We start from the raw sequence: 16,256 nt of genomic DNA, 5'->3' as shown, positions 1-16,256 counted from the left end.
TAGACACAGCTAAGGATTCCAATTATATAAGTACATAATAGTAGTTTAGAAGAGCCACTTAACAGTTTAATAGAGTTATGTAAGGATTATAGTTTTATAACTAAATCATAGTAATTTGCAGAGCTATGAATATATGAAAAATATATAAAAAGCAGAACAGTTTTTGTCATCACCCCAACCTTCCCATCCTTCTCCAACAACGAAATTGAAAACACCATCTGGAAAGCTCCTGATCTTTACAGCAATCCCAGGCTTACCTTTGGGAAGTGTCCTCCAGAGCTGTGCCCAGGCTGGTCTGGAGCTGGGAGCAGCCCTGCCCCAGCCAGCCCCTCTCAGCAGCAGCACCTGCCCTGCTCAGGGTGGCTCCTTCCCCCCACAGCTCCTGGCCAGCGCTGGGAGCAGCTCCAGGGCCGGCTGAGAGCTGTCCCTGGCAGGCAGCAGAGTCCCTGGCCCAGCACAGCGCCCTGGGCTGCAGGACCCTGCTCTGCAGGACAGCCCTGGGCACCCCTGGCTGCTCTGCACAGGAGATGAGCAGAGAATGCACTCACAGGGTCTGTGGGCATTGGCATGTTCCAGCTTTAGGAGATCACTCCAGGAGCTGCAGCTGCATTGTCCTGCAGCCAGAGGTTCCTGTACCAAGGGCTGGAAGTGATTCTGCCCCAGGCACTTCTCAGCCCCTTCCCAGCCCTGACTGATTGAAGCTCTCTGTGCCTCTGTGCTGTGCCCGGGCTGGCTGCAGGCAGTGCCCCAGCCCTGCTGGGCTGGCAGAAGAGCTGCTCAGCAAGAGAAATGTGCTTCTGAAGCTCTGCTTGGTTACCAGGATCACCCTCTGTGCCAGGAGCTCGGCCCAGCTCAGCAGCACAGACACAGCACAAGGACTTTAATGAACCTCTGGGGCTTTGTGCTCAGCCCTGAACATCAGGCCCTGAGAGGGAGCTGCAGAAACCTCTCCAGAACTCCAAGTCACAATCCAACTCCAAAGTTTCTTGGACTTTTAATGGGTCCCACTGAGGGACACGACTGACAAAGTGTCCCCAGGCCCCAGGCAGAGCAGAGAACTGGAGGCACTGATGCCAGGTGGGGACAAAGAGAAGCCAAGTCTTGGTGCCCTGGGGCACAGCAGGGTCTGTGCCACCAAGGGCTGTGAGGAGACACCTTGTCCTGAGGCCCTGGGGCCTCCTGGCACAGCCCCAGCCAGGCTGGGCACTGTCAGCCCCTGGTCCTGCCCTCAGCATCCCCCCCATGCCCACATCCCAGTGGCCTCAAGGATCTGCTGGAAGGAGTCCCTGGGGAGCCTTGGTCAGGAATGGCTCTGGGGGCTCCTTCATGCTCCCAGGGACTGCAGGTTTTTGAAAGGACTTTGGCTTTTGCTTTTGCCTTGGAGTTTCTGAGAGGTTTCTGCAATCATGGACTCCAATTATCTGCTGTAATTAGTCCCTAGAGAGGCTTTGTCAGGAACAACATTCAGTGGGGCCCATTAATGCTTCAAAGTACTTCAGTTATTTTAATGTACTTGGTGTTTCCCTTTTGAAACCAACTCTGTGAGAGGTTTGTGCAATCCTGGCCCCAGTTATCTGCTTTAATGAGTTGCTTAAGAACTTTTTACTGACACTCAGTGGGGCTCATTAATACTTTGAGGAACTCAAGGTTTTTAAGGAACTTTGGATTTTCCTTTCCAGACTGACTGTATCTGAGAGGTTTTTGTGCCATCCTGGCCTCCAGTTCTCTCCTCCAAGGAATCCATGAGGAGCTTGTGTTGGGGATGGACCTCAGTGGGTTCCATAAATGGTTTGAGACACACTTGGGTGTTTCCTCTTGACCCTGACTCCTGGAAAGTTTTGTGCAATCTCCTCTCAGGCGCTGAGGTTCCAGGTCTCAGCTCCAAATGCATAACAGGGTTCATTAGGATCAAGGAAGTCCTGACAAACCATGGCCCTGCCTTGATTTCCCTCTGCTCTAGTGCAGTTTATCAGGAAGTTTCTGTAGTGATTTTGGTTTGTCAATTTGAGATTTCTTGGCCAGTGCATTAATTAGTGTGGCAGGTTCAGTGTTGCTTGATTACCAGTGCACTCACTAGAGTATACTTAATCATTTCCTGCTGTGAGATAGGATTAGGAGAAAGGCAAAGCAGGCTCAGAAGTTTAAAAGAAAAGTTTAAACTTCTAAAGAAAAGTTTGTTAAGAGAAACTAAATGAAAGAGTAATAAGAATCTGAACAAAATTTTCAGAACACTTCCCCTCTCCATACAACCTGACAATGTAAAGAGACAAAATGTAAAATTTTCTGTCAGCTAACAGGGAGAGAAGTTCCTTTTATTAATGTTACGGAGACTTATCCACAATGAAACAGTTATCTTATGACTTTTCATTTCTGTGAATAACAGCTGACTGGAAAAATCTGCAATTATGAAGTCCCTCCTATTTTTCACAGCTTTTCCCACAGCTGTGTTTATAGCCCATGTTACCTTATGGGATATTAGGTTAAAGATGAGCTGTTTAAGAGAAAAAGTTCTTTTCATCTATTTCTGAAATCATCTTCATTTCTGGGAACAGAGGTCATCTCTCCCTGAGGGCACAGGCTCTCATCAGTTTTCTCTATTTTTCTCTGTTAAAACTTCTCATGGGATCACAGCTACTTCAACATTTGCTCACTTTACCGTGTAGGCCTTTGCTGAAACAAGTCATCTCCCCATACTTTTGAATGCCTTAGAAGGAAAAAGAGAGTCTGATGTATCAATGACATCCTTCTCCATAGCTTTAGCAGAGGATTCCAGCCCCAAGATCAAGGCATCTCCTCATCCCTCCCATCTGGGACTCAACTTCCTCTTCCCTGCCCTCGGTGTGTTCATGTTGCTCCTCTGTGTGCCTGCCCTGTGTCCTTTTCTCTCACTGGAGGGAGGATGGCAGCACTGGCAGAGTCAATATCTCCCGGGGCTGCAGATGGTTCCGTGAGCCCGGCCGGGCTCGGTGCTTGCGGCCGGAGCTGTTTTGCCATGGAGGTTTCTGCAGCGGCTGCGCTGGGGCTGTGTCAGGCTGGGCCGCGCTGGGGCAGGGCCAGGATCTCAGCAGCCAGGCCAGAGCCCAGCAGCAGCACGGCCGGGGCCGATGGCTTCTCCTGCCCTGCCCGCCGGCTGCAGGCGAAGCCCAAGGGCGGCAGAGCCTTGGCCGAGCCGGCCCGGCCCGGGGCTGCTCCTGGGGCCCGGCGGATCCTGGCCGGGCCCGGGCTGGCGGCGGGGCAGGGCTCGGCAGGGCCAGATGTCAGCACCCGCAGCCATGGCCCGGCCTCGGCCCCGCGGCCTCCCCTGCCCTGCCCGGCAGCCGATGGCGCCTGGCGGCTCCCTGGGAAGGGGCCCGGCCCCACGGCAGGAGCCGCCCGGCCCCACGGCCGAGACGGGGCTGGGCCGGCCTCGGCACCTCTGTGGGGCCAGAAGGGAGAGAGACCCAGCCAGGCTTTCTCATCTCTAACTTGTCCATATGTAGTGGTCATGTGCCCAAGCCCCCAAAACCTCACATTGGGAGATCCCTGGGCCCTCTGCAAGGTGTTTTCTAATAAAAATATTAAGCTCATGGTCTGTGAAAATTACCAGAGGACGGGGCTAACCCATCCTGTCTGTCCTGGCCACTTTTGTCTGGGAGCAATCCTTGGATATACAGACTTTAGGAGGCCACATTCTAATTTTGGCCATGGACCATGGACAAGACCATTTCTTTTCCACAGGAATGAAGGAACAGAGCCCCAGTGTTTCAGGGACAGATGAAAGGTGACCACCACAGTGAAAGGGCAGCCAGAGCTGGCTGTTCTTTCCTAAGACATAACCTTGCATACAGGAAATTGTTTAGGGAGAGAACCAGTTTTGGCAATGGGCATCTGAACACAGACAGTTCTTTTCTATAGCAAGGAAAGCACATAGCCCCTTTGCTTCAGGAGCTGATGAGAAGCAGCCCTTGGCATTCCAACATCAGCCAGACCTGTCAGGTGGCCCCTGGGAGGCCAAGCCAGCCAGATCTGTTCCATGTTCCCTCGCTTCCATGGGCTCCCTTGCTTCCAGGAGGCTCTGAGGTGTCACAAGGCCCCCTTGGTGACACGGGGCCCTGAAGGGTTGGAATGGTCTCCATGGTTCCATCAGGCCCCACAGAGTCATAATGGTCTCTGGGCCCATGAAGCCCCACGGTGTCACCATGGCCCCTTGGTTCCATGGGCTCCAGTGGTGCCACAATGATCCCCTTGGTTCCATGAGGTGCCCACAGTGTCACAGTGATCTCCATGGGAAGGAAAGAACCGAGACCCGGTGTGGCAGGGGCAGCCACCAGAGGCCAAGGCCAGCCAGACTTGACAGCACTGGCAGATTTTGTCTGGGAGCAACCCTTGGATATAGGGAATTTTATAGGTGGAATCCCAATTTCAGACATGGACACCTGTAGTAGAAGGATGGTTCTTCCATAGGAAGAAAAGCACAGAACACCGGTGCCTGAGGGGCAGATAAATGGCGGCTATCAGAGGCCTAAGGCAGCCCGACTTCTCTGTCCTGGTAGCTTTTGTCTGAAAGCAACCCTTGGATATAGTGAATTTGGGAAGTGGAACCCCAGTTTCAGCCATTTCTGCGTAGATAAGAAGGACAGTTCTTTTCCATAGGAAGGAAAGGACAGAGCCCCAGTGTTTCAAAGGCAGAAGTGAAGAGAGGTGGCTCTTGAGAGGCCAAGCCAGACAGACCTGTTTGTCCTGGCAGTTTTTGTCATGTGAGAGATCCTTGGATATATGGAATTTGGGAGAAAGAATCTCAATTTTGACCATGAACACCTTGAGAAGAAGGATGGTTCTTTTTCATTGGAAGGAAACCACTGACCCCAGCATTTTGAAAGCAGGTGAGAGGCATCCCCAAGAGGCCAAGGGCAGCCAGATCTGTCTGTCCTGGCAGATTTCACTGGGAGCAATCAATGGATGTACAGAGTTTTGGAGGTGGAATCCCAGTTTTGGCCATGGACGCCTGCTCAGGATGGATTTTTTCTTCCTACAGGAAAGAAAAGCACAAAATCCAAGTGTTGTAGAAGAAGATGAGATGTGGCCAGCCTTAGGCCAAGCCAGCCAGACCTATCTCTCCTGACAACTTTCATCTAGGGACTATCCTTGGACATAGGGCATTTTGGAGGTGGAATCTCAGTTTTAGCCATGGACACCTGGACAGGAAGATGAATTCTTTTCATTAGGAAGGAAAGCACAGAGCCTCAGTGTTTCAGAGGCACATGAGTGCCAGCCATCAGGAAGCCAAGGCCAGCCAGACTTCTCAGTCCTGGCAGCTTCTGTCAGGGAGCTATCCTTGGATATAGGGAATTCTGGAGGCAGATGCCCAATTTTGGCCATGGGTACCTGGTTGAGATGGATGTTTTTTTCCCATAATAAAGAAAAGCACATGGTCCCACTGTTTGAAAGGCAAATAAGAGGTGGCCTGTGGGTAGCCAAGGCAGCCAGATCTGTCTCTCCTGGCAGATTTCATCTATAAACAATCCTTGCAAGATAAGGAAGTTTGGAGGAGGAATTCCAGTTTTGGCTATAGACCCCTGGAGGAGAAGAATAGTTCTCTCCCATAGGAAGGAAAGCCCAGAGCCCCAGTGTCACTATGGGACATGAGAAAACATGACAGTCACCTTTGCGTTTGTGATGGTAAAATAAAGGAAGTTTATTTCTGACTCCAACATTTATAGTTTTCCAAAGGTGACAGTGGATTGGAGGATGAAAGTACCACCTCTCCAATGACACTGGACAAAACTACCATCCATCAAATTTCTCCTCCTCTATGAAGGAATGCAAAGCAATAAGTTATTTACAGAAAGTTGTGTGAGAAATTTTGCTACAAGAATGTAAACTCAGAAGGTTTTAGAAAATCTTAAAAAATCAGGCCTACACCCCAGTGCTTCAGGGGCAGATGAGAAGCAGCCCTTGACATGCCAAGGTCAGCCAGACCTGTCAGGTGGTCCCCAGGAGGCCCAGCTAGCCAGACCTGTTCCATGTTCCCTTGGTTTCTTGGCACCACACAGTGTCACAATGGTGTCCTTGGTTCCATGAGGCTCTGGAGTGTCACAATGTTCCCCTTGCTTCTGCAGTGTCACAATGGCCCCGTGCTTCCATGAGGCCTTGCAATGTCACAATGGCTTTGTGGTTCCACGAAGCCCTGATATGTCACAATGGCCCCTCGGCTCCGTGTGTCCTCGCTGTGTCACAACGGCTCCTCTGTGACACTGCGGCTGCACAAGGTCACCATGGACCCTTGGTTCCTTGGGGTCTCTGAGTTCTCAATGGCTCCTTGATTCCATGAGGCAGCACAGTGTCACCATGGCCCCTTGGTTCCATGGGCCCAACAGTGCCACAATGATCCCCTTGATTCCATAACTTCCCACAGTGTCACACTGGCCCCTTGGTTCCATGATGATCTGCAGGGTCACACAGATTTGTGACATTTGTCCTTGCTGCCCCTCACATCCCCCTGCCCCACAAACAGCCCTGAGCCTCCCGTGAGGGACAGGCCCTGCTGTGCCAGGCTGGGCTCAGGGCTTGGCCTTTCTGCTTCCCCCAGCCAGGCCAGGCCTTGCTCAGCATTGCAGTTCCCTGCTCTGAGCCTTGGGCTCCCTGCAACCCTGGTCTCAAGGATCTGCTCTCACCAGTCCCTGGTAGCCTTTGGCAGTCCCTGTCCTCAGTGGGACCCAGTGATGCTCCAAGGGACTTGGAGTTTTGCTTCTGACTCCTTGAGCAGTTTCTTCAGCCTTCTCTCAGTGCCTCATGATCCTGGACAGGGGCTCGAATCCACCGTGGGGATCATCAAAACAAAGAAAACCCTCAGGGACGCTTTGTCTTCCTTCAATCGTCTTCAGGTCTCCAGGGCTTGTGCGGCTGATTGAAGCCAGTTTGGAGTTCTGTTAAGGAGGAAGATTTCCAAGTTCACCTCATGACTTCTTTTCTTTTATCAATGTAATATTTTTTTATTTCCCAATTCAGAGAAGAGCTGTTAGAAGTATTCCCCAGGTGATCTTGACGCTAAAGTTCCCCTTAGGAGGTCTGGGCATGTAGAAGAATGAGCCCCCTGAGGGCTGACCCTGTTTGGACAAGCTGCTCCTCACCCCCAGCCTCACCATGTCTGACATCGCCCACCTGGCACTGACATCCCTGTGCCCTGCAGCAGAACCTTGTCCCTGAGCTCTGCAGCTCCATGTCCCAGCCCATTGCACCGTGTCCCACCTGCTCTCCTCAGGGCTCTGCCTGCACACAGGGCCAGGAGAAGTTTTCCTGTTGGGAAGGAAAGAATGGAAAAGCATGATCAGGTTTCCTGAACAACAAACCCCACTCAGGAACCACCTGCTCAGTACAGGCTGCCTGGAATGGTGTCACCTTTCTACAAAGGACAGTGTGACCAGAAATGATCTCTGGAAGCAGAATTCTCTGAGTCTCCCAGCTGAATTCTCTGTCCCTGTCCTTTTCCTGGATCTCTGTTGCAGATGGAAGCTGCTGGTGCCATCCTCACTTTTAACCTCTTTTTAGAATGCAGGCAGATATTCCCAGCTGTGTTGAGCAGGATTTCCTCAATGTTTCTATAAATCTTTTGTGTTCCCCATGGAACGAAGGGGCCATTTTGGCACTTAAGGGGTGATGTGGAAGCAAGGAGTCAATTGTGACCCTGGGGTCCCATGGAACCAAGAAGTCCATGGTGACCCAGCAGGGCTGCATGGAGCCAATGGCCCATGGTGACACTGCCCATCCAAGGAGCCCAGTTGGACATTGTGGAAGCTCATGGAGTGAGGTGGCCATTGTGACACCGAAGAACTTCATGGCACCAAATATCCATGGGGACACAGCAGGGCATCATGGAACCCAGGAATCGCTTTTGGCAGTGTGGAAACTCCTGGAACCAGGGGCTGTTGTGGCACTGCAGAACCAACACAGCTGCTGCACCTTGTCCCCTGCCCTGCACAGCTCCTTGGGAGGCACGGCAGGAGCAGCACCCTGGGAGCCTCAGGAATGCCCCTCTGGGATCCATGGCACACACTCCCAGGGGCTGGAATTCCAGTTCCCAGCCAGGAAAAGATGTTCCTGCCCTTGAAGGCAAAGCTCTTATGGAAGAGCCAGAAGCTGAGTGGAGCAAGATCTTAGAGTGACATTTCACTGCCAGCCTTCCTAACTTCACCCATGGTTGTTGTAGCTCATGGATTGGGAATTAAATCAGGGCAGGGTCTTTGGTGGGAGCTGCCCTGGGTCAAGGGAGGCCCTGAGAGAGAAACTGAATATGCAAAGAGAGGTGGGAGTGAAAGGAGGACACAAACACAATCAACTGAGAAGGTGGCACTCTGAAAAGCCAAACAAAACTGACTGAAAATTAATGGGACAGAAATCAATAATTCTGAAAGTTTTATTTACTATCAAAATATATCCCATACATCCAGCTGCACACAATCATGATCCCACACCATTTAAATTTGGATCCCACTTTTCCTAATTTCCCTCCTACCCCATCTCACCCTGGAGGCTGTGGAATTGGATATTTTGTCATGGGTTAGAATTTTTTGAGGTGGAAACAAGCCATTTTGAGGTGGGATTGTAACCTTTTGTGGTAAAATTTGGTTTTTTCAGTGAGACGGAGTCATTTTGAGGTGACAGATCAATCCATCTTGACTTCAGGAGTGCAAAGATATGGACAACACTGCCTGAAATCCCCCAAGAACCCAAAAATCCTCCAGAATATGTGCCCAAAGTATAAATTCCTTCTCAAATACCTGTTAAAGGGTTGGACTTTGGAAATCTCTGAATAATTACTTTCTTTTCAGTCCTATTTCAGGTGTTTTATTTGATAAGGAAAAATCAAAAGAACATTAGGGCCAAACCAAAAAGATAACCAGTCAGATGTCTTACCAACATGGATCACAGGGAATGTGGGTCAACAGGCCTGTGCCCAAAATGGGTCTTCCCATGGGGGTAAGGCTGGAGCAGTGTACAAAGCTCTTCATGCAGTTGGGGGACTCACAGGGCTTCCCTTACTAGTGCCTCCGTTGCTGTTTGGTCAAGTGAGAGCTCTGGGTGAAGCTCTTCCCACACCGGGGACACTCGTAGGGCCTCTCCCCAGTGTGGATGCGCCGGTGCTTGACAAGGGTGGAGTTGCACTTGAAGCTCTTCCCGCAGTCGGGGCAGCGGAAGGGCCTCTCCTCTGTGTGAATCCACTGATGGCAGAGGAGATTTGAGCTGGTCTTAAACTTCTTCTGACACTCAGGACACTCATAGAGCCTCTCCCCAGGGTGGATCCTCTGGTGGATGTTCAGGTTGGACCTCTGGCTGAAGCCCTTCCCACATTGCTCACACTTATATGGCCTTTCCCCAGTGTGGGTGATCTGGTGGCAGATCAAGTGGGATCTTGTCCTGAAGCTCTTCCCACATTCCTCACACTTGTAGGGCCTCTCCCCAGTGTGGATGTGCCGGTGGGTGACGAGAGTGGAGTTGCGCTTGAAGCCCTTCCCACAGTCAGGGCAGTGGAAGGGCCTCTCATCCGTGTGAATCCACTGGTGCAGGAGGATATCAGAGCTGGTGTGAAACCTCTTCTGACACTCGGGACACTCGTAGGGCCTCTCCCCAGTGTGGATGCATTGGTGGGTGACAAGGGCAGAGCTGCACCTGAAGCCCTTCCCACACTCCCCACACTTGTAGGGCCATTCCCCGGTGTGGATCATCAGGTGTCGTTTCAGATTGTTGCTCTGCCTGAAGCTCTTCCCACACTCTGAGCACTTGTAGGGCTTCTCCCCATCATGAAGCTTATCAGGGACCACCGGCTCTGAGCTCTGGCTGAAGCTCTGCCCACCTTCCTGGCCCAGGGTGGGTCTTTGCTCCTCAGAACACCCTGGGCTGGGTTTGCAGCCCTTCCTCCTGTGGGATCTCTGGGGATTTTCCTCCCTGTTGGATTCCTGTGCCAAGGTGTGGAAAAATGACGGGAGACAAGTCCATTCTATAATGTCAACAAGTCTCAGTTTATTCCAAGCACACATGTACAGTTATACCCATTATAATGAAGCTCATGCATATTGCAAAAATTAGGCTCATCATTGGTGTATTAAAAACAGGTCAACCCCGCCTTTGGAGCTTTCTGAGCTTGCTTTGTTTTCCCTTACATTTATCTTTTTGCTGACCATTCTACTGTTGGGAACCAGCTTACCCAAGGACATAAGATATTATTGCTACATCTGCTATTGCTGCACTATGCAATTTTCAGCTACTGCTTCACTAACTGCACGTAGTCATGTCCTTTCTCACGAAGCCATTCATCCACAAAACTCTCCACATTTCTTATCATTCATGCAGTGACATTCAATAGCCCATTATCAGCAAATGTCTGTCCTGAGGGAGGATTGATTGTGGAAGAGATAAGGAAAAACTGCCCACTTAACACAGGACAACTGCCATACAGATGGCAAATAGAACACATCTTGCTTTTCAGTCTGGGACAGGAGGTCACAAAATCAGCTGAGAAGGCAGCACTCTGAAAATCAAATCAGAACTGACAGAAAATGAATGGCACAGAAATCAATAATTCTGATAGTTTTACTTATTATCAAAATAAATCACACCCACCCAGCCCCACACAATCCTGACCCCACACCCTCAAATTTGGATCTCACTTCTCCCGATCACCTTCCAACCCCATCTCATTCTGGAGGCTGAGGAATTGAGCAATTTTAGCATGGGACTGAGGTGGGAACCAGCCATTTTGAGGTAGGATTGAGTCACTTTGAGGTGACAGACAAATCCACTTTGGGTTTTGGAGTGCAAAGATATGGAGAATACTACCAGATATCCCCCAAGAACCCACAAATCCTCCAGAATATGTTCCCAAACAGTAAATTCCACCTCAAATACCTCTTAAATGGTGGGACTTCTGACATGTCTGGTCAATACTCTTTTTAGTAATTTTTCAGGTGTTTTTAAGTGATAAAGACAAATCAGAAGTAAATTAGGGCCAAACCAAAACCAGAGACCCCTTGAGCATCCCCTGGACACTGGACAAAACAAACTCAGCAGAAATCAAAGTTAACCCTACATAAAATGCCTTGAGGAAGACTTGCTCTTCCCACAAGTCATTTATGATGGAAACACAAATAAATCCCAAACATTAACAGACCAACAACAGAAGAAATTCTCTGGCAATTCCAAATTTCATGAGTTCCAGCACAGCACCAGCTCAGATGCTGGCAGGTTCCAAAAAAAAAAAAAAAAAAAAAAAAAAAACAAAAAAACATGGAAATTTGTCCCAATACAGATTATTAAAAGGAAGAGAAAGGTCTGTGTAGCTATCACAAAGGTGACAGGGACCAAGAAAATAATGCTTCTCCCCCCAAAGCCCGTGAATTCAGGAGTTATTTGGGTATTTACCTACTTGAGCTGGGCTTCTTGTAGGATTTAAGTAGCCTTGTGTTCCTCACTTTGAGGTGAATGATCCTTGTCAGTCTTGCTGGTATCATTTGGTCCCTTTCCTCCAGTGATTTTAACAGACTTTTCAAAGAAGGAAAACAAAATATTTTCTTTACACTGGCCACCCACAAGAGCCATTTTCCTCGTAAGTTCTCCCAAAAGTCACTCAGAGGAAGCTGCATCCAAGCTTCCAAGAGTTCCTCCAGAAAGAGCCACAAACTCCTCAGAGGAGAGAAACATGCTGTTGTCAAAGGCACCTGGGGTCAGACAACAGAGCCCTGAACTCACTGTGTAAAATAATGTTGCAATCTGGATAATAAAATTGTTAGAGAGATGCCTCTGCCCCAATTAAGGTGCTAACAAGACCAAATCCAAAGTGGATTTTATTGACCAGTAAATGTGAGGTAGAGAGAGAGATGGAAAGAAAAAGAGGAGAGAGCAAGGGAGTGACAGGGACAGAGATCTCCCCTGGAGCAGGGCAAGTGTGACATTGTCCCCTGTGTGCGTGGCCTTCCCAGGGTGGGGGTTTTACACCTGAGCCAGTTTGGGTAACGGGGGTGGTGTTCACCCCCCACCCCGAGCAGGGATTGCCTCACTGTTTCAGGTTACAGTGTCAGATGTAACCAAAAGTGTTTTCAGTCCCCATCTCCATAAACTGTTATCAACAGGTGGGGCAGTGTTCTTTATCTCTTCCATGGCTCAGCCCTGATAACGCCCTCCAGGGCCATCTTCTGTTAATGGGCCATTGAGTGTCACTGCAGGACTGATAAAATTACATCATCCCATTGTGGGATGCTCCGCCCAGGGGGAGGAACCAAGCATTCCTACCTGGATATAATCTCACCATTTGCAACAACACAACCACCTTGCCTACTGGATTCCCAGAGGACAAGAACTCCATAATCACCACTGGACCTTCAGAGGAAGACCAGACCCTTCTACAGGATCACTGCTTTGACAGAATCACGTTTATCACTCAAGCCGGGCTGCAGCCACCATTTCATCAGACTGCTACCACCACCCTGAGCAACGGGGTGTAAGGTTATATCCTCACTCTGTCAGGTTAAGGCAGTATTTCTGTATCATTGCCTTGATCTTAATTTTCTTATTCAATTGTCATTCTGGCTTAGACTCTCCCCCTGGTTTGCTTTGAAGCCAGTACAAAACTCACTGTGCTCATCCCTTGTTTTCCTCCCAAAACAGGATTTCCCGTACCCAAACATTCGCCAGATGGAGAAGAAGGTTGTGAGGAAGAGGAAGATGCCCTGGGACACCAAGGCAGGTGAGGAGGAAGTCAGTGCTCCTTTCCCCCTCTCTCCTGCTCCATCTCCCAGCCCAGCCTGGCCCCCGGCTGCAGGACAGCCCCGCTGCTGGTGCCCTCCTGCTGGGGATACACTTGGGGGATCTCCTTGCCCTTCCCTCTGGCACGGAGGCAAATCCCATCTACTCCTTGTCCTTCCTCCCCCAGAGCAAGAGCTGATCGTGGAGACCAGGAAGGACAAATACCTGCAGCAGAACCTCATGGAAGAATCTGTTTTGAGCAACTCCACATCGCAGGAATCCAACGGGGAGGAAAAGCCCTGGAGATCCCACAGGAGGAAGGGCTGCAAGGCCAGTCCAGGATGCTCTGAGGAGGAAAGACCCACCCTGGGCCAGGAAGGTGGGCAGAGCTTCAGCCAGAGCTCAGAGCTGGTGGTCCCTGAGAAGCTTCATGATGGGGAGAAGCCCTACAAGTGCTCAGAGTGTGGGAAGAGCTTCAGGCAGAGCAACAATCTGAAACAACACCTGATGATCCACACCGGGGATTGGGCCTACGAGTGTGGGGAGTGTGGGAAGGGATTCAGCTGCAAATCCCACCTTGTCAGGCACTTACACATCCACACTGGGGAGAGGCCCTACAAGTGTGGGGAGTGTGGGAAGGGCTTCAGACAGAGCTCCGACCTCATCATCCACCAACGCATCCACACTGGGGAGAGTCCCTACGAGTGTCCCGAGTGTCAGAAGAGGTTTCACAATAGCTGCAATCTCCTTGTACATCAGCGGATTCACAAGGATGAGAGGCCCTTCCGCTGCCCTGACTGCAGGAAGGGCTTCAAACACAACTCCACCCTCGTCACACACCAGCGCATCCACACTGGGGAGAGGCCCTACATGTGCCCCACTTGTGGAAAGAGGTTTCAGAGCAGCTCCCATCTCCTCCGGCATGAGCGGATTCACTCCGAGGAGAGGCGTTTCCTCTGCCCCGACTGTGGCAAGGGCTTCAAGCGCAACTGCCACCTTGTCAGCCACCAACGCATCCACACCAGGGAGAGGTCCTACTTGTGTCCCCAGTGTGGGAAGAGCTTCACCCAGAGATCTCACTTGACCAAACACCAACGGAGCCACCGGTAAGGGAAGCCCTGAAAATTCCCCAGATGCAGGAAGAGCTTTGTGCACTGATCCAGTTTCATCCACCATTGAAGGACCCTGTTGGGAAGAGCCCTGGTGATCCATGTTCCCTGTGATCCATGCTGGGAAGACACCTGTACCTTCTCCTGCCCCTGCCAATGACCTTACATGGGATTGAAGAAAATGAGGGTCTGGCCATGGCCCTGTCACTACATTCACTCCCACCTCAGGTCATTACCGGGGCAGGAAAGGGACTCTCTCTTTGTCTTTACCTGAGGAGAAGGGTGTCCTTTCCATGCAGAAGGAAACACGTGGCCAAAAAGATACAATTGATGGTGATGTAGTTTTCCCTGTAACTAGTTTTTCTTATCCCTTCTGTTAATATTTGTTCTGTTTCTGTGTGTTCCTTATCTTGTTGCTGTTCCCAGTAAATTGTTCTTATCCCAGCCTGAGATCTTTCCCTTTTTTCCTTCAATGGAAGGTGGGAGGGCAATGAGTGCCTGCAGGGTTTGAGCGGGAGCAGGAAATTGAGAAATGCCATTCCTGAACCCCGGCCTGTGGAAACCGAGCATCCCAGCTGGTGCCAGCCCTGGTGGCCATGGCAGCAGCCTTGGGAGCGGGTCCCTGGCTGGGGCTGAGGGAACCTCTTCACTCTGGTGCCCAGGGACAGGAGTGGAGGGAGCAGCTGCAGCTGAGTTGAGGCAGGCTTAGGTTGGATCTCAGGAAAGGGTTTTTGCCCAGAGGCTGCTGGGGCACTGCCCAGGCTCCCCAGGGAAGGGTCACAGCTCCAGGGCTCTCTGAGCTCCAGCAGCGTTTGGACAGCGCTGCCAGGCCCAGGCTGGCAGTGTTGGGGTGTCCTGTGCAAGGCCAGCAGTTGCACTCGAGGATCCTGATGGGTCCCTCCCAGCTCAGCCAATTCTGTGGTTCTGGGATCCATGACCCTGCGGATGGGAGTGCCAATGGTTGCCATGGCAACGGGCTCCAGACCTGAGCTGGTGTCCATGGCAACCACCCCTGGCATGGGGTCTCCATGGAGCTGCCCAGGGACTGACCATAGCAACAGGGGCTGGGGATGGTTGCCATGGAAACTGACCATAGCAACAGGGGCTGGGGATGGTTGCCATGGAAACTGACCATAGCAACAGGGTTTCCTGGTGATGGTTGCCTCCTTAGGATGAGATTTGTCACAGGATCTCAGAGGGGTTCCATGGGGACTTTCCAAGAGTTTCCAGGCTGTTCAAGAGCAGGAATGTCACACACAGAGACAGGGGCTCCATGGAGCCCTCCCAAGGGTTTCTGGGGATGGCAAAGAGCCGTGTGGTCAGAGGCAGTCACAGCCATTCCATGGTGACATCCCAGGGCACCTTGGGCTGCAAAGGCACCGATCTGTCACAGGCACTCACGGGGGCTCCACAGTGACATCCCAGGAGTCCCCAGGCTGCCAAAGAGCCAGGATGTCACACACACTCCTGTCATGTGCAGAGAGGGAGCTTCAGGCAAAAGCTTTATTTCATTATTGGAGAAACTCCTGCTGAGTCATGAGATGGAGACACACAGCAGCCACCATGGGTTCTAAAAGCCCTGCAGAGCCCCCAGACTTCTAAAATTCCTTTTAAGAGAGGAGACTGAGAGTGACTGGATCCAATCCCGGCCCCAGAATTTGTCAAAGATTTATGTATAAACGATTGGACAGGTAGAATTGAACAATCTGTCAATGCAATTGGTCCCACAGGATTAATGATGGAATACCAGATATATTTATATAAATACAATCAGATCATGACTAGACAGTAAGCTTTTAACCAGAGTTATTTACTCCACAGTCCAGAATCTATAACACCTATAGGATATTCTGCTCTAGGAAGCAATTTTGAAGTCAGCAGGGCCTTGCTGGAGTGGTTTGAGCCCATTGCAGGCAGAGCCTCCTGCTCCAGCAGGAACTGCCTTTCCTGTGCCAGGAGCAGGGCAGGTCCCGCTGCAGGAACAGCCCCAGGCCAGCCCCAGCACAGGGAAGGCCTCGGGCACAAAGGCAGAGTGCCGTGCTGGGAGCTGTGCCAGGGACAGCCCGAGGCACCAAAGGCACCTTGGCAGCAGCAGCTGCTTGCAGGGCATGGCCAGAAGCCTCCCTTGCAACCCAGCCTGGTGGCCAGCGCTGCAGAGCTGCTGCCTCAGGGCTCATTTCTGGCTGGGTTCTGAAAAGCCACTTCTGCTCCAGGAGCCTGACTGGGAAGCCATTGGCCCAGCACCTTGGGGACAAGATATTATCAACAAAACTCTTCATGCCAGCAGAGACAAGGCAGGGGCAGAGGAAAGGGGAGAGCCAGGCCCAGGGGACAGGGCTGCCATGGTGATGGCTGTGAGGTCACTGCCCTGCAGCAGCCTGGCTGCCCTCAGCAGACATTTTGGCCAGAACTGTTGTGAGGGCACCCAGCACA

The 16,256-nt window shown here is 51.1% G+C and overlaps 1 protein-coding gene across 1 annotated transcript in view; it reads right to left on the bottom strand.

Moving 5' to 3' along the window:
• LOC144248833 (olfactory receptor 14A16-like) overlaps positions 1–10,907 on the bottom strand; it is a 52,365-nt gene extending 41,458 nt beyond the window's left edge. Inside the window, exon 1 of the mRNA XM_077790815.1 lies at positions 10,882–10,907. Within this exon, the coding sequence (XP_077646941.1) occupies positions 10,882–10,907 (26 nt within the window). The remainder of the gene's footprint in view (positions 1–10,881) is intronic.
• Positions 10,908–16,256: the final 5,349 nt, after the last annotated feature.

This window comes from Lonchura striata, unplaced genomic scaffold (genome assembly GCF_046129695.1).
Source record: "Lonchura striata isolate bLonStr1 unplaced genomic scaffold, bLonStr1.mat Scaffold_92, whole genome shotgun sequence".
Taxonomy (NCBI): Eukaryota; Metazoa; Chordata; class Aves; order Passeriformes; family Estrildidae; genus Lonchura; species Lonchura striata.
Note: the sequence above shows the minus strand (reverse complement) of the source record. Positions and strands in the feature narration are given on the sequence as shown.